Source organism: Hyperolius riggenbachi, chromosome 12 (assembly GCF_040937935.1).
Source record: "Hyperolius riggenbachi isolate aHypRig1 chromosome 12, aHypRig1.pri, whole genome shotgun sequence".
Taxonomy (NCBI): Eukaryota; Metazoa; Chordata; class Amphibia; order Anura; family Hyperoliidae; genus Hyperolius; species Hyperolius riggenbachi.
Window position 1 is genome coordinate 66430720 of NC_090657.1, and position 18765 is coordinate 66449484.

At 43.0% G+C, this 18765-nt stretch overlaps 1 protein-coding gene across 7 annotated transcripts in view; it reads left to right on the top strand.

Moving 5' to 3' along the window:
• Positions 1-18230, top strand: part of TOX2 (TOX high mobility group box family member 2) — a 214633-nt gene extending 196403 nt beyond the window's left edge. For all 7 annotated transcript variants that reach the window (XM_068263540.1, XM_068263546.1, XM_068263545.1 and 4 more), the window contains 3 exons: positions 8453-8842; positions 15661-15791; positions 17209-18230. In XM_068263540.1, coding sequence (XP_068119641.1) covers positions 8453-8842; positions 15661-15791; positions 17209-17245 — 558 coding nt within the window. In that variant the 3' untranslated portion in view covers positions 17246-18230. The remainder of the gene's footprint in view (positions 1-8452; positions 8843-15660; positions 15792-17208) is intronic.
• The last annotated feature ends 535 nt before the right edge of the window (positions 18231-18765 follow it).

Below are 18765 nucleotides of genomic sequence, written 5' to 3' on the forward strand. Positions count from 1 at the left end.
ATTTACAAAGGAGAGCTTTTTTAGTGTGTTTCTTTATTTCTTTCAAGAAAATGGATAGAGATTAAGTAGCATTTTAGCTTAAATGAATGTTACCACTTCTGCCTTAATATCAGGCAACAGCAAAACATTGCTTATGTGGTCTGTGAGTGAGCACCTCCACTATAATGCAAGAACCTACATAATGCCGTCAACCCCAATTGTGTAACAGAGGGCCATAGACTATCTCTTAAAGTGGACTTGAACTCAGAACTTCCTCTTTCCTTTTAAAGAAAAAAAACATCTCTTTGTTGCAGCTGATACAAATCCTGCAACAAATCTGTGTCTACTTTCTACTTTCATGGAAGCAGACATATTGTTAACACCCTGTGTTTACAAATTAGCTGCTCTGCCGAGGCAGCCAGCTGACATAGCTGAGGAATCACATTACAACTTGTGATTAGACACAGATGAGGGGGAATTAGACAGGCTAATCTCTCTAAATACATACAGGGTGCATTTCTATAGGTTATCCTTGTGTCCTGTGCAAGAGTTCAGGTCCACTTTAACAACAGCCTGGCAGTTGCTATAACTATGTAGTAAACTTGATTGAAACTACAGCAGCACTGTACAGCTTTATGTAAATTACTAGTGACCTTAGCCCAGTTAAAAACGGGCTAGGTCTGTCTACGCGCGCCTGCCCGTCGTGCACCTGCCGCACACCTGGCCGCCCCTCACACGCCCACCTGGCTCCGTCCCTGTCGTCCTGCCTGTGCGAGGCTGGGCCCGTGCTGCGCACATGCGCAGTAGCAAACAGCACGGACCCAGCTACACAGAGACAACTGTCCCTGCTGTACGCAGGGACAGTTGCCTATTATATAGGATTACCCAGAATTCTCATCTCTTTGTTTGTGCCACAGCTTTATGCAAATGATTACCCAGAATTCACTGGGTCTCTGTTTGTGTCATTGGTTCAGAAACCTACAGGAAGTGAAATTTTGCATACCTCATTGAATTTTTAAAGGTGGTCAAGATTTACTGTAATGACACATTTATTAGCGAGGGAAGAGCGTACTTGCTCATCTATTTATTCAATGAGTAGAAAAATCAGGGGCGTAACGACAATTCAGCAAAACTTTGATGGCGCCCCATTAATGTTCACCCCCTTTTCCTGCTTCCCCCTAGATGCCCTGCATGACCTTGGTACACATCTCACAAAGGTCATAAAACAAGTGAGGCCATCATGATCTTCACACCCATACAAAGTACAGCCACAAAAAGCCTGATGTAAAGTATAGTCCCCTGTATCGGAGGAAGGGAAGCTCTGCCCCCTACCTGCAATCACAGGGAATGCTCCCCTTTAGTTACTCCCCTGAGAAGAATAGCTCTGTAATTACTCAATTACTGCTGTGGACAGACTAAAGACTTGTCCACTCATCCCAGGCAAGTCTCCCAGCATGGATCGGCACTCCATCTCTCGGGTAACAATGCAGGGCTGACACTGTACAAACGTGTCGGCAGCCTGCAGGCTAGTGATGTGTTCTGAAGGGTTGATGGAGCAGCGCAGGAGTGAGGTCATGCAGTGGGTGGCGTGAGTGGGGAGAAAAATGCTGTTTGCCAGTGCTCAACGTAACCCATCCACCTGGCTGATCGTCGGCCAAGCCATCAAAGGCAGCTGCCGTGACACTAAGGTCTTAGAAGAGGAGGTTGATTGGCTGCCTCAACCAACTTACACCTAGCGTGGGTACGAAGCTTTATATAATGTTACTTAAACTAACTGGCACCAAACAGGGCCAGCGCTACCATAGAGGCAAAAGGGGCATTTGCCCCGGGGTCCCGACCCCTGCTTGGGCCCCAGCAGCGCCGACCCTGCAATATTTTCTTCCCCCCCCCCGACCCCCCTTCCTGCTTGTAATTCTCCCCGGGGCCCTGCTGCAAGTATATTAGCAGCCATAATCACCTTATCTCCGTCGGGTGAGTGGGCGGCAGCGGCTGCACTCGGAGACACTCTGTCTCCCTCCCACTCTATGACCCGGAGTGTGTTTACACAAGACGCGCCGGGTCATAGAGTGGGAGGGAGGGAGAGTGTCTCTGAGTGCAGCCGCTGCCCTCCCGCTCACCCGACGGAGATAAGGTGATTATGGCTGCTAATATCCTTGCAGCAGGGCCCCAGGGAGCAGAGGGGTAATGGGGGGGGGGGGGCAACGATGAAGTTTGTCCCAGGGCCACAGGGCCCCTTGGGCCGGGCACCAAAAGCAAACAAAAGTAGCGCTAACTCCCTTTCCAGATTCAAGGGAGGGCATTTGAAGGACAATAAAGGGATTCTAAAAAAAAAATCCCTTGAGCAGCCCACTTTTTGCAGTAAGGTGTGAAAATGACTTAATCTTGTGCTACGTACACACATGCGACAACGATCGTTCGTTGAGGACGACGAACGAACTTTTAATTGACGAAAGAACGACCGAAGTAAAGTTAGTTGTAAAAAGTGTGTAACGATCACATCGTTAGAACGAACGTTACACCACGTAAAAGCACTTTATGCGCCTGCACATAAAATTGTAAAGTTCCTTGGAGAAAAAGTGAAGTACGCATGTCCAGCCTGGTACGAACGATCGTTTCCAACGATGTACCACTTTTGCTAACGATCGTCGGTGGTAAAAATCCGCCAAGACAGAACTTTGTTTTGTAGCGATTTGCCTTGTTCGTCGTTTGCCTTAATAGTCGTTGGTTCGTTTTTTGTAACGATCGTCGTTGGTAAAGATCGGGGAACGATCGTTACAAACGACTATAGTCGCATGTGTGTACGCACCTTTGGTAAACTGAGTGAAACATGATTATTTTACTTCAATCCTCACTAATAAAATACAACATATTTACAAATATCAAACACTTCCCTTGTGCAAAGGCACCATTGAGGATTTTAACCAGAAGCTTTTTTGCAGCAACATTTACAGTTTCACTTGAGCTTTTTTTTTTTTTTTTTTTTGGCAAAATGTGACTTTTTTTGATAAAAGTCTCCAAGTCTCCTTAGACTTCAATTCACTTGGTGAAATTATATACAGCAGTGCTCCCCATCTCAAGAAGATCACTAAATCATACCTTCTGTGTTGTTTAATAGCGTTCCCTTCTTTCAACAACACCGCAACACCACAGTCGATTGGGCTTTTAAATTTAGAACTATAGCACCTGTTTATATCGGCGTGTTGCAGCAGACCACTCGAAAACATTCTGGATCTACAGCTCGAGCTTCTAGCAAACTCATGCCCATTGGGCATTGCTCAGGTTTTAGGATAGGTTACAGTGGGGGAGATTTGTACACCCATGGCTATGGGCAAGTCTGAGAATAGTAATAGTAGGAATGAGTATAGATATTGAATACAACAATACTTATATATGGAAGGAGAGGTGGTGGTAGTTAGGAAAGGTGTTAGTTAATTCTTAACACCCACATCTGGACCACTCACCTGAAAGAAGCATTCAGCTAACCTTGTTGGATTTATATTAGTAAGAAATGCCTAAAGATTGGCCTCAGTTGGCGGGGTGAAAAGTACCTCCTTGGCTCATCTATAGAAAGAAGGGCTAAATTGGGGATCAGTATAATAATAAGTAAGGCAGTAATAAAAAACAACAACAGTATGATAGTGAGGCAGTATAATAAAGAGCCCTATTATAAAGGCCCACTAATTGTGGGAATTCTAATGAGAAACACTACCACAGGTTACTGTAATAAGGAGGAACTTACAGAGGAGGAACATGGAATAGGGCTCTTGTGTAAGGGTTCCCTGAGATCCAAAAACTATTTGAAGGGTTCCTCCAGGGTGAAAAGATTAAATATACTCAAGGTGACATGTCACATGATGGGTATGTACAGCCCCTAGCACACAAATAACTATGCTGTGTTCCTTTTTCATTCTCTGCCTGAAAGAGTAAATATCGGGTATGTAAGTGGCTGACTCAGTCCTGACAGGAAGTGACTACAGTGCGACTCTCATGGATAAGAAATTCCAACTATAAAACACTTTCCTAGCAGAAAATGGCTTCTGAGAGCAGGAAAGAGATAAAAAGGTCAATAGTTCATAGATTTTAGCTCTGGCATACTCCAGTGAATGTGTCATTGAGCAAAAGCAATAAAACAGTTAAAACTTAAAAAAAGTAGATTTAAACATAATATAAAATGGTGCGAAGAATGGTAAGAAGTCATTTTTAGGAGAAGGAAGATAGATACAATCGTTTAGTTCATTAGTTTATTTTCACCTTGGGTGTCCTTTAAGAAATACTGGTATAGACTGTGCATGTGTAAAGCCTCATACACGCAGCTGACTTAAAGGGAACCTAAACTGAGAAGGATATAGATTTTTCCCTTTAAAATAATACCAGTTGCATCCAAAGCCCCTCAACAAGCATGCAGATCAGGTGCTCTGACTGAAGTCAGACCGGATTAGCTGCATGCTTGTTTCAGGTGTGTGATTCAGCCACTACTGCAGCCAAAGAGATCAGCAGGACTGACAGGCAACTGGTGTTGTTTAAAAGGAAACATCCATATCCCTCTCAGTTTAGGTTCCCTTTGAGTCGGCTGATAATTACTGCCTCAGCCGATAATCAGGCGCGTGTACAGAGGCACCCGATCCTAGACTTGCAATGCCCGGCCCAGCAATGTCGCCCAAGGGGTTTGGGTCCCAATCCCCGACATACATCAAAGGTGTGCACGCACCTTCAGATAGGACATCATATGCGTGAGACTTTGAAACCAAAAAGTTAGCCATGACTATTTGTGAAATGCTATTGGCTGCAATGTGAGCATAGGCTTGGCAATGAAGTACAAAGGTGATGATTGGTTGACGGCGTGCGGCTTTTCCAAAATAAAGTGACTGGGTGATTATGCAATTATGCATGAATCAAAATCTGGGTGCAACTGTAGGATGTGTTTGAGGTTCAACCTCAATTATGGTATGTCTAAGAACACGTTTTCTCTGTGTTGTAAAGGTAACCATACACAGGCTTGATGTGCCGATCCAATCAATAACTCTCTGATAAAAATCTGACTGGATTCTGATTTCAGCTTGAAATATATTAAAAATTGACTGAAGTGCACTGTTGCTCCGTTTGATGCAGTGCAACACTATGGCCCAATTCTTGACTGCCACTCCATCCCCTGTCCCCAATTATAGTAATTCTATGTCATGTCAGATCCATATTTTTCATCAATTTTAGGTCTAGATCATTTAAAAATTCCATTGACTGGACATTTTGGGCAATAGATTCTGGGCAGATTCAATTAAAGTGATTGAATCTACGGGAAATTCTATAGGAAAATGTATGCGTGCAGTTTCAGACTACCGGCTTGCGGTAGCAGCCGGAACCCCGCCCCCCCCCACCACCACCACCACACCGCCAAAAACAAGCCTTCAGGGATTACCGCATTAATACACGGTAATCCCCTTCTGGCTGATGGCCAAACAGGAAGTGACGCTTGTGATCACTCCCTGTTTCGGAACTACGGAAGTGCATGGAAGCGTATTGCACCACCGCGTACCCTGCACCGCCATGACTTTCAGTCCACCACATGTCACCGCAAGTTGCCAGCAGAACCACACGGCAACGTAGATTTGTCCTTGCGTCAGGGATACGGCGAAAACGTCACTTCTGTCGTATCAAGCTGCACTGTGTTTTGGTATGGATGGCCTCATAGACTTTAAGTGGGGTGCCGTAAAATAATTTGCACTGACCCAGAGTGAAAGCACCCTCAATCAAAACATTTGCTTTTCCTTTTTTTAATTAAAAATTATTGATTGTACAGAAAAACTAAAAAATGTTTGCGCTTGAGAAAAACAATTGAATTTCCCAAATTGGTTTATCACTTTAGTCTATTACCATAGTGAAAAATGTGGGTCTATTTTTTATTTTATTCTTTTTTTTTTCTTAATGGATTGGTTTGATTTTTCAAATCAATCGCATTTAAATGATCTAAAGAAAAAAAATTGTATGGCGTATGGCCACCTTGAGGCAGGAAGCACACTTATTTACAATAAATAGTGCGTGTTTGCTGCACACAAGAAAACGCACACTGCTGCATTGGCCCACTTGGGAATTGCACATCATTTGCATTTTTCCGAGGATTGTAAATCGAGCAGCGATAATTTAGATGTAAAGAGTTCAGCCATGACAGCCTATATGGTAAGGTAAGGAATTTAGACATACATACGGCACTATCATGTTAGGTGAGGCAGCCAAGGGGTTTTTGGACAGTGATAAGTAGCAAGAATGGCCATAAGGTCACAACTAATATTGCAGTATTTGTGTTTTGTCAAATGTATGAATTGTGGAGCCAGCACTGATTTGCTGCCCTACATCCTGTACATCTTTGGTATGCAGCATGTGGAGTAAAACTCCTGACAATCATCATGTTTTGTTGAGCATTTAAGTGCTTATATTGTTATTGGTTTTTATTGCTGTCTGTGTCACTGGTATATGGGGTTTTGTGGCTTTGTGATGTAATGCATGTGGGTGTCTCATCTGGTGAAGCCGAAGTGTGCATGCAGCTGTAACTGTTAGTGATCGTTATTGCTGTCTGTGTCACTGGCATACGGGGTATATGCGTAGTGGCTAATACAATGCATGTGGGTGTCTCATTGAGCAAAGCAAAAGTGTGCATGTAGGTGTCTGTGGCACTGCTAACTTAGTAACCAAAGCAGCTCGGGGTGACCCAAACCACTAGGAATGTATAGGGGGATAAAAGAGACTGAAAAGCCCTCCTACTAAAAAGCAATGCTTGGTGGAATTTGCCTTCTTAAAACAGAAGGAAACTTGCAGAAATTCAGTTATAAGTGAACATTTGTGGTTACCCACAATGCACCACTACTGAATATGCAAATGATCTCTTTTTGGCCCTGTAAGCCAGGCTGGCATCCAGAACCGCTGGTGTATAGCAAGGTCTCTTTTATTCCCCTATACATTCCTAGTGGGTTGGGTCACCCCGAGCTGCTTGGTTACTCTGTTGCACTGGTCCAATCCCTATCCCATACAGCCATATCAATCCCTGCCATGTAGTGATGAGGACCAAAAGTCCGAAACAGGCTGTGTACATGTGGGGTTGATGTGGCTGTGTAAAATGTAAAGCTATAGGCTTGCTACACACCAGCGGTTCTGGATGCTAACCTGTCTTACAGGGGCGAAAAGAGAATTTGCATATTCAGTATTGGTGCATTGTGGGTAACCACAAATGTTCACTTATAGCTGAATTATGTCCTTCTGTTTTTCAGAAGGCAAACTACACCAGTCATCGCTAACTGGTATATGGGGTATACATCTTGTTGCTTTGTGATATAATGCACGAGGGTGTCTTAAATTAGGTCAGACTTTAGTCTTTGATGCTTAGCTCAGAAGAAGGGAGTCTCTAAAACCTCCAGAGGCTTCCTGTGCCCTCCTCAAGACCAAGACTGAACCAGTGCTAGTACCCTCTGACGGTTCGCAGCCATGCTTCTGACTGTAAACAAACATGGCTGCACTGTGCAGGCTCAGGACGCCTTGTGCCTGTTCAGCAGCATGAAGTCACTTGGCGGAAAAAGCTGAGGTGCTGCGCTCATTTGCGGACAAGGGCGTGGCCACTCACTCTCTTCGACATGCCAATGTCTAAGACAGGGCTGTCCAACTGGTGCCCCCCAGGCCGCACTCACTTGCCCAGACTATTTTTTGTATCAGGCTCCCTCCTCTGGCAGGCTTGGCTCCACCCCACCAAAGCCAGAACCGTGATGCTCTGCCACCTCCGGACAAAAAACCCAAAACAAGTCAGGTGCTAGACACACTCCCTGCCCATGAAGTTGGACAGCACAGGTCTAAGAGGTTTGGGGCATCCCACTGCTGGATCAGTGGTGGCGAGGGGGGCGGGGAAGCCTCTGGATTGTCCTGAGACTTCCTTCTTCTGAGGCAAGTACCCATTTGGAGCATTTGTTTTCCCTTCAGGTCCACTTTAAAGGGAGTCTGAAGTGAGTTTTAAAATTAAAAAACAGATACTCACCTAAGGAGTGGGAAGGCTCTGGATCCTATAGAGCCTTCCTGTTCTTTTACCGGTCTCCTCGTTCCCCCGCAGGCTGCTCCGTTCGATTCTCCAAATGCGGGAGACTTCGACAATCTTCGTAAGCACTCTTGAAGACCGGCGGTTCTGTACTGAGCATGCACGAGTGCGCCAGAGAGGGCGCTCGCGCGTGTGCAGTACGCTGTGGCCTGCCTTCCAAGTGCTGGAAGGCTCTATAGTACCCAGAGCCTTCCCTCTCCTTAGGTGAGTAACTTTTTTATTTTAAAATTCCCTTCAGTGTTTAAGTAGAGAGATGCACAAGCATCATGTTCTGGTACTCAAAAGAATGTTAAAAAATAAGTAAATTACAACGAACGTTATAAAATCCTTCTGCTTTCAAGTTCTGTGGTTAAAAAAATGTATTCAGTCAGATTCTGATTCTGTTACTTTCTTATCTTTATCTAGAGCTACACTGACCAAGGAGAAACAAAGAACTCTCAACAAAGTGCACCCTCAAAAATCATCCTCCCAAAACAATCCATGTACCTTCCCCCCCAGCCTTCCTCCCCCTACCCTGGGCTTGCTTCCTTTCTGTCCCCTGCAGACCTGCCAAGCTATCGTGGACCCCAACACCCAAGCCTTTCCCGAAACCTCAATGCCAAATCAATGTTGCCCAGCATCAGTGCCTCTCCACCCCCTTTCCAGATTAGTCCTCCCCTTCACCAGCACATGCGCCACCCTTCTAGCTCTCTCCTCAACCAATCCCTCAATATGCAGCAAGTATCACAATCATCCATCCTTTCCTCATCCATTGGATTACAGTCACCGATGAGCTCATCTCCCACAGGTCAACAGGTAAGAGCTTTAATACCTATATTTGGTCCTTTAAACTATCGGTTATGTTCACCATACATGCAGCAACCTGACTTACAGTTTTAAAGCGCACTCGAGACAAAAAAAAAGTGAAATCATGTACCTGCTTTTGTTAGTACTGTCCTCCTTTCTCAGGCTGTGCCCTCCATTTGTCGCCGTTCCGCTGCTATGCTTTCGTTTTCAGGCCTGGACTTCTATAAATCATGACCTTTGATCCAAAACTAATCACTTCGGAGTGCTGTGAGGGAGCCCCAGGCAGGAGGAGAGCCGCCGGGAGCGAGGACAGCACCGTCTGAGTGACTAGTTCCAGATCAAAGGTCATTACTAATGTTAGTCAAGGCCTGAAAACAGACAGCATAGCAGCGAAACGGCGCCGAACACGGCAAAAGGAGGGCGCAGTCTGAGAAAGGAGGACATTGCTAACCAAAGCGTGAACTGTCATAGTAAGTGTTATTCTGGCTCTTTATCAATTTACAGCTGAGGTCCCCTTTAATAATATATTTAAAGAACATTGGGCCCGATCCAATTTACTATTTCTCCTTCGTATCCTCCTAGGAGGTAATTTTTCATTTTCTGTTTAAAGCGTACCCAATGTGGTGCGGCGGGGGAAAGGGGGGAAGGTGTAGATGGGACACAGAGGCATTTTCCCTGCCTCATGATATGCCTCTGTGTCCCCCACACCGCTCTTTGACCCCCCCCCCCCCCCCAAATTAGCTACAATGATTGTCACTAATCTCAAGGGGAGAGGAGGAAAGGGATTCCCTGCTCAAAACACCCACTGGGGGCGTTCTTGAAGACTTTCCCCAGTTTCCATTGGGCATCTCTCTCTCCCTGGCCACGCCCTCTGCTTCACTTCCGCCTCCCTGCATGCTGAGAGAGCAGCTCGCTCTCCTTCCAGTGTTGTGCTCCAAGAGGTCACGAAAGTGAAGTTATGAAGGTCAACGGAGCTGCAGAGAGAGGCGTGGATGGTGGCTACCTGATGCTCTCAGGTCCCCCCACCCCCGGATCAGTTAGCATAGTTGTTGTTTTTTTTTTTTTTTTAATGTGAAGTCCCTACCTCAGGTTCTCTTTAAAATAACTTTTCAGCACTCTGCAATTGAAAAAGTACCAAATAAATAGGTAAAAAAGTACATTCAAAATTATTCTGAGTATTTTCTTGCTTGCTGGTGGCCTAAAGAGAACCCGAGGTGGATTTGAAGAATATTATCTGCATACAGAGGCTGGATCTGCCTATACAGCCCAGCCTCTGTTGCTATCCCAAACCCCCCTAAGGTCCCCCTGCACTCTGCAATCCCTCATAAATCACAGCCACGCTGCTGACAAACAGCTTGTCAGAGCTGGCTGTGTTTATCTCTATAGTGTCAGCCTGCTGCTTTCCCCGCCTCCTGCAGAACTCCAGTCCCCGCCTGCATCCCTTCCCTCCCTGCTGATTGGAGGGAAGGGACGGGGGCAGGGACCGGAGCTATGCAGGAGGCGGGGGAGCATCTGAGACTGACACTACAGATGTAAACACAGCCTCACAGCACGACTGTGATTTATGAGGGATTGCAGAGTGCAGGGGGACCTTAGTGGGGTTTGGGATAGCAACAGAGGCTGGGCTGTATAGGCAGATCCAGCCTCTGTATGCAGATAACATTCTTTAAACACACCTCGGGTTCTCTTTAAAAGGCATTTAATTGATACGATGATAAAATATCACCTAGGAGAAAACTTGGAGAAACAGCAAATTATTATTGTATCAGTTTTCCATTTATTGTATTTCTAAGATCCTGCTACTGACTTGGTTTTCTTGCCATCTTCTTGTAGACAGACTGGATTTTTGAAGGACAGATAGATACCCTATTATTATCATTTTACTGAAATTGCAAATTAAAAAAAGCCTATTAAATTAAATGAAAAAATGAATATTCCCCTTAAAGTAACTGCATAATAATTTATCATACCCAGCATTCATTATTAAATGCCATTCTTCATTTGTTATTAATTACTAACACAATTAGTATTCACAAATAGAGTTAATATATATATATATATATATATATATATATATATATATATATATATATATATATAGTGTATTTTTTTCTTTACCTGCTGTTTAACTGCCAAGTTTTCCAGGCAGAACAGGTGGTTGTCTCATTGCTGTGTGGTAAAAATAAAATAAGGCATAAAATACCTGTTAGAATTAGCTGAAGGAACGCAGAGAAAGTACTGGAAATGTGAGAAAGGAAATATATTCCGCATATGGTTGCATTGACAGATTTAAAGGGAACCTGAAGTGAAAGGGATATGGAGGCTGCCATATTTATTTCCTTTTAAACAATGCAAGTTGCATGGCTGTCCTGCTGATCCCCTGCCTCTAATATTTTTAGCCAAGATCAGTGTGAAGCAAGCACCCAAGGAGGGGATTAATCGATGTGCTCAGGCTTGCAACGTCTCTGCACCTCAGACATCCCGACAACTTCTCCACAGTCAAGCCAGCACCATCTGTATATAATAGCTCTTTTATTGTAGCATGACAGACGTATTCACAGCGACAGCAGCGCTGTTTCGATCCACTGATCTTTTTCAAGCTGTACAAAGTAATGTCACACCCAAATGGCAAGACACTTGCCCTTAAATACCCCCCTAAATTCACTTTCACCAATCAGAGTCAGGTATCAGGAACCTATCAGGACACAGAGGCAGCAAAGCAGACCACAGTGAAAACCACAGGCTCTAACATTCAAAATACACATCCCATAATAGTACCTGCTGGGTCCTCACCTGTTCATATCACCTAAACGGACCTACTGGGAAACTGCTAATAATTATGCAAATAATATGCGCAACTGCGCATATCACCTCACATGGCTAACTCACCACGTATGTGTTCGTAAGACCCACATCAGCCTCCTCCTCCCCTGACAGCGCCAAAGTGACGTATAGTCACATGACCAACAGCGTCAGAGGGCGTCTCCAACGCCCATCTCCCCGCAGTCAGCGTCACCTCAGACGCTGTCATCACAACACCCTGTCACGTGACTCTCGCCGTCAGGGGGCGTATACCACGCACCTCTCTCCGTTGTCAGGGGGTGTGCATCACACACTTGTCATAGCAACCGAAGGACTATGACTCCGCATGTACAGCAGGAGTCACTCCCTATGTCACCCACAGATGGATCTGCAAAATTGTCCATCTAGATAGCGCTATGCTGCGTACTCTGACGGAGAACCAGACCCATATGGTATATAAACAATCTAACTAAACACTATCCCCTCACCACCAGGCTAACAAAAGCTCAGACAGTGAAGGGGAGTGTATACAACACCCCTGACAACCCAGCACAGCGCGTCCCTAGCAACAAGGCCAGCGTCACGCAGCTGCCATAAGAGGAAGGAACCAATGTCAACTCACCAACACCTTTACCCCATGTAGATCTGAAGACCAAATAAAGCTGCCTCTATGTCCCCAGGTCACAGATATCCCAACACCTGAAAAAATGAAAAAGTGAAAAACAATTAAAATCAAACATTAGTACTACAGCACAATACTACACATAGAAATCCTTCATTTCTCAGAGAGCAAACACCAATGATGATTACCTCCCTCATGTCTACAAACATGGCAACAAGTTATACTCTCTATTCAAGCCCCCCCTCCCCAACGTTCCTAGCCTGTGAATCCACTCCGCCTCCCTCATGAGTAACATCCTCTGTCGATCTCCCCTCCTAGGGTTTAAAGGAACATGATCTATTACTTGTACCCTCAATTGGGCCACCGAGTGACCACATTGTTTAAAGTGACAGGAGACCGCTTGATCCTCATCCCCCTTCCTTATAGCACTCTTATGGGATGAAATTCGATCCCGAAGGGGTTGTGTCGTCTGCCCTACATACCCCAAACCACAGGGGCATTTCAAGAAATAGACAACAAAAGAAGACTCGCAGGTAAAAAAACCATTAATGAAAAATTTCTTGCCACTAGAGGGATGAGTAAAGCAGTCCCCTTTACTAACTGACCCACACATGTGGCAATGTAAACACGGATAAGTGCCCTTCCTCATACTGACCTCTTTAGGCTGTTCAAAAGTGCTCATAACCTTATCCCTGATAGTAGGTGGTCGTCTGTAAGATAGCAAAGGTGGATATCTGAACTCTTCGATGTGTGGGAAGGCTTCCTGTAATATTCTCCAATGTTTCTTAACGGCCATCCCAATACGATCACTCCAACTGCTATATGTAGTCACCAAAGGAATCCTAGAACCCACCGGGCCCCTACATCTAGACTGCCTTGACCTCATAAGTACCTCCCTTGGATAGCCCCTCCTCTCAAATTTAGCCTGCATCTGTCTAACCCTCTCTATACGTTTTTGGGGGTCCGCTACTAATCTTTCAACCCGAGCTATCTGACCGGCAGGTATATTATCTTTAATATGCCTAGGATGGAAGCTATCATACTCAAGTAAGGAGTTACGATCAGTCGGTTTGGTGTACAGGTCAGTGAGTAACTGATCACCAGACCTGTACACCAAAGTATCCAGAAAGGACACCTCATTCGTAGCCACATGTGAGGTCAGAGAAATACATGGACATTTGTCCTTCAATTCATTAATAAAATCGATCAGGATCGAATGTGGCCCCGCCCACACGCAAAACACATCATCTATATACCTCCACCAACATTTTGCATGTTGGCGGAACAGGGCACTATTGTAAACAAAAGCTTCTTCAAATTGGCCCATAAAAAGGTTTGCGTAGGACGGGGCCACATTCGACCCTATCGCTGTCCCTCTGCACTGTACATAAAATTGATCTTCAAACAGGAAGTAATTCTCATGAAGGATAACTTGCAAAAGTGAAACCACAAAGGCCCTCTGAGGACCAGACAAATCAGAGTGTGTCATCAGATACCATTCTACAGCCTCTACACCCCCATCATGTGGGATGGAGGTGTAGAGGCTTTCTACATCAAGCGTCACTAACAGACAATCTGAAGGAACTGCCAAGTTATTTAATTTTTCAATAAACATATTCGTGTCCCTTATATATGAATCAATGGACTGGACTATTGGTTGTAGTAGCCTATCAATGAACTGAGCTAGGGGGACAAACACCGAATCCACCCCTGAGACAATCGGCTATTGATACGATGATAAAATATCACCTAGGAGAAAACTTGGAGAAACAGCAAATTATTATTGTATCAGTTTTCCATTTATTGTATTTCTAAGATCCTGCTACTGACTTGGTTTTCTTGCCATCTTCTTGTAGACAGACTGGATTTTTGAAGGACAGATAGATACCCTATTATTATCATTTTACTGAAATTGCAAATTAAAAAAAGCCTATTAAATTAAATGAAAAAATGAATATTCCCCTTAAAGTAACTGCATAATAATTTATTATACCCAGCATTCATTATTAAATGCCATTCTTCATTTGTTATTAATTACTAACACAATTAGTATTCACAAATAGAGTTAATATATATATATATATATATATATATATATATATATATATAGTGTATTTTTTTCTTTACCTGCTGTTTAACTGCCAAGTTTTCCAGGCAGAACAGGTGGTTGTCTCATTGCTGTGTGGTAAAAATAAAATAAGGCATAAAATACTTGTTAGAATTAGCTGAAGGAACGCAGAGAAAGTACTGGAAATGTGAGAAAGGAAATATATTCCGCATATGGTTGCATTGACAGATTTAAAGGGAACCTGAAGTGAGAGGGATATGGAGGCTGCCATATTTATTTCCTTTTAAACAATGCAAGTTGCATGGCTGTCCTGCTGATCCCCTGCCTCTAATATTTTTAGCTGCAGACCCTGAACAAGCATGCAGCAGATCAGATGTTTCTAACTGAAGTCTGATTGGATTAGTTGCATGCTTGTTTTTGGTGTGTGATTCAGACACTACTGATTCATTAAAAAAATAGCAGGGCTGTCAGGCAGCTCGTATTGTTTAAAAGGAGATAAAACTAGCAGCCTCCATATACCACTTCAGGTTCCCTTTAATACAGTTGTGAAAACAGCTCTGAATGTACTTACATGTTTATAAGTACATCCTTATTCTAATGATCAGTCATCACATCAGGAATGATATAGGTTATTGGAACATTACGAATTTGTTTACTAGAGTGGTTATTTTATACGCTGCAAAGTAAAATAAAAATAAAAAAATTCTTGAAAAATAGTGTAATATTACGGTAAGCACTTTCTGATCGCCCATAGGCAGCAGGAAGTGGCTAAGCGCATGCAAATGTGACACCACTATAGCCCCCCACCCACCCCGGGTGCACTCTGGTCCTCTTCAGTGAAAAACAGGTAGTTAAAAACTGAAAAGTGTAAAAAATAAAAAAAAAATTCAATTTTTAGGAAGTGGTTAAATCTTAAAGTAAATAGACATTGAAACTATTACTAATTAGGCTACATTCACAGTAATGCGTTGGCGTGTGGCATAACGACCACTCTGTAATGTGGCCTGCCGCACTGCAATGCACCACCTATGTGACGTTCACAGTGCGTCCGGTGGGCTGTGGCACAAAGGAGTTACCGAAAACTCAAGCATTAACGGTTACAGTGAAGCATACTTTTCATTGACTTTATGCTTCACTGTATGCAACGAAACACGCAGGTAATGTGCTGTGCCGCTTTCCCGATCCCCTGCGTTGCGTTCCTGCTGTCACATTGAACACAACACAACGGTCACTGTAAATATGGACTTACATTTTACGGTTAATTTTATTAATCATACATTTATTAGTTCAAGTCATTTTATAGCCTTGCTTATCCTTTTCTGCAATTGTTTGCAGGACTTTTCACATCTCCCGTCAGAGTTTTCAAGCAATGTTGGTCCTCGGTCCCCTGCCTCCTCTAACCCTCCGGGAAACACAGAGTGGGACAATGAGTACCCCAGCCGAGAGTGCGGGATCAATCACTGCAAGTGAGTATTTTACAACATACTAAGCATTGTCAACACTGGAGCTGATCAATTCTACTAGAATTTCTCCTGCAGGAGAATTTTGAAGAAGGTTAATTTGATCAGATCATTAAATTGTAAGTCTCTATGAGGCTGGTTACGATCATGTGGTCATGCTTCACTTCTGCTTCCTCTGTAGGCTAAAACATAATCAGCCAGTCAGAGAAGTAAAAGCTGGTCACCTGATCAAATCAACACGAGCATGTGTTTTCCGTATGTTCTCCTGCAGAAGAGAAAGTTCTCAATAATTCTGGTCGGCACAAGGTGCAAGGAGGAATGTATGATAGTTCTTTATAAGAAGGGTTTTTTTTTTAGGTTTTGCATAGCATGGAAAATGGCTTGGACTTCTGTCAGGTTTTTAGAATTATCTCTGTTCTCTTATCGGAGAGCTTTTCCTCTCCCTTCCTGTCCTTGACACAAATTGAGGTGACTTCAAATATTACATTTATGTTTCTGAACAAAAAGGACAGTGGGGGGCATCCAAGTGAGCAAGAATTACAGATGCTTGTAGAAGGAACTATTCACAGGACTGGATTTCTAGAAAGGCCACAGAGGCCCGGAACGTGGGTGGTTGTAGTCCAAGGAGGAACCTGGACATGAAACAGGGGTTGCTACATATAAAAGAGTAGGCTGCAAATAGGGAGCAACACATGAAAAGAGACGTTGGTGTCAAAGCGGGCTGTTAATGAAAGAGAGGCGCTTCAGCACATGGATGATAGACATGGAAAAGGGAGCTGCACATGGAATAAAGGGGGGGGGGGGGGGTCGGTGCTACTGCACAAGGAAGGGGAGTCACAACATACTTGACCTAGGTGCAGGAAAAGTATAAATCTGGCCTTGACTGTTCACCTAATAATGGGCCTGCACCTATGTTTGTAAGCCTTAGGTATAGAATAACTGGAACTAGCTGGAATGGTTTTGGTATTCAAAGACCAACATGCAGTAACAGTTCGTAAACTCGCCCTCATGTCTCAGTGGGTTACCCCCACAATCATGTTCCAAAACATTGGCTTACTCCAAAATTAGCCTGAGGCTGGGTCCACCCTACATCTAAAATTAAACAGTTTGACAAAACACACCACAAACTGAGGAACGGACATGTTGATGGATCCTATGGGATCCATTCAGGCATGTTCCAATTTCTCTGCACCAACTAAGAATTAAGTGAACTGGGGTCCAAGTTTAAAGAGGAACCATAATGATGTATAACATACAGTATTATTCAGGATACCAATTATCAGTGCCAAAAATGGCTCTATAAACTGTTGTATATTGGTAGAATATCTGTAAAAATACGAACCTATGACTTTTGTGACAAAGTGTGGTAGTCATTCAAAGCAGAAAATGGTGTCTAACACTTTTTTTTAATGCATTATTTCAGTTCTCTGCCAGGAGACAAGTCTCTCTACCTCACCTAGAACCACAGACGTACTTATTAATAAAGGCTGAAGGAATGGACATTATAGAGAGTCTAAAGGCACTGGACATATAAAACAAGGATGGCATGGTCGTCAAGACAAGCAGGCTCTACGTGGCCGTTTTCTTCTTAAGCCTCTGAAAAAAATGGCTTGTTTGCAAACGTGTACTTGGTGCAGCAGGAAGCCAACCCCCCGTAACCTGTAGAGATCAAACGGACACCTCTTCACCACCCGCCATGTTTGTTACAGAAAGCATGAGGATGACTCTAGTCTATGAGAAAGGACTTTTCTTTCAGAGCTTATCCAGGCACATCCTATATGTAAAGAGGTTTGTTAATATTGTATATTTGATATTACCCCCACCCCCACCAAAAACAAATTTTAATTTGTATAAGTGGGGTGGTAAAAAAAAAAAATACCTAAAATAAATTGTGAAAATATAAACACACAAAAAAAAATTCTGAAAATACAATGTGATGAAAAAAATAAAAATAAAGAAAAATATAATTTGTTGAATAGTTGTAAGTAGATTTATCATGTGGTTTAGGACTGTGCTAAAGACATCTTTACCATTTTTTTTTGTGTATAGAAATTAAGGGCGTAGCTTACTTTATAGTAAAAGCATTTTATATTAACTGTAGGACACTTTTTTTAGTTATACATAGAACGTGTAAAATACTGCCAAATGTTTTTTTTTCTTTATGTTTTTATTTTTACAGTAAGAAAATTATTTCTATCTGTGCTGAGTCATGATGGAGTTATTCTATTTTTTTTGTTCATAATTTCACCTTATTCTAAATTGTTGATGGTTTTATTTATGAGAACAGAAAAAAACAAAGCGGATTTCTGATTTAATAATAAAAATGGCATTTTTTTATGTTTGGGCCTGCGTTGCCTGTTCCTGGACAGCCAGAATATTCATTTTGTTTCACGATTGCTTATTTGACTTTTCTTTTTAATAAAAACATTTCAAAAAGTGGCGCCACATTGGAGTTGTTTGAGTTTCTTTGAAATGTCTTTGGGGGTCATTTACTAAGAAAGCGGATATCATTCGTATTCCCCATTAAAATGGATTGGCCTTATTAGTATGAGTTGTACAGTTGGAAAAAAACACGCAGCCATCATTATTTTGTTATTTTTTATGTATATAGTGCCAATATCTTCCGTAGTGCTGTACATAGTACAAAACAAATATTGGGGAGCATAGATACATGAGAAGTTCAAAACACTGTACAAAAAGGACTCCCAGCAATACAAGTACAGATACATACATAGGTGATGGGTGGTTTGAGACATCACTAATTCTGGTACATGTTCATATGAAACAGTACAGAAGAATAAGACACTAGTAAGGAGGGTCCCTGCTCTTGCGAGTTTGCAATCTATAGGGTAGTGGTGGCGTAGTGCAGTGTTTCTCAACATTTTATTGGTATGTACCCCTTATAAAACCCTGTACTCACCAAGTACCCCCTGGCATAGTAAATATTATCACAAGTACCCCTTAACAAATACATATTTAA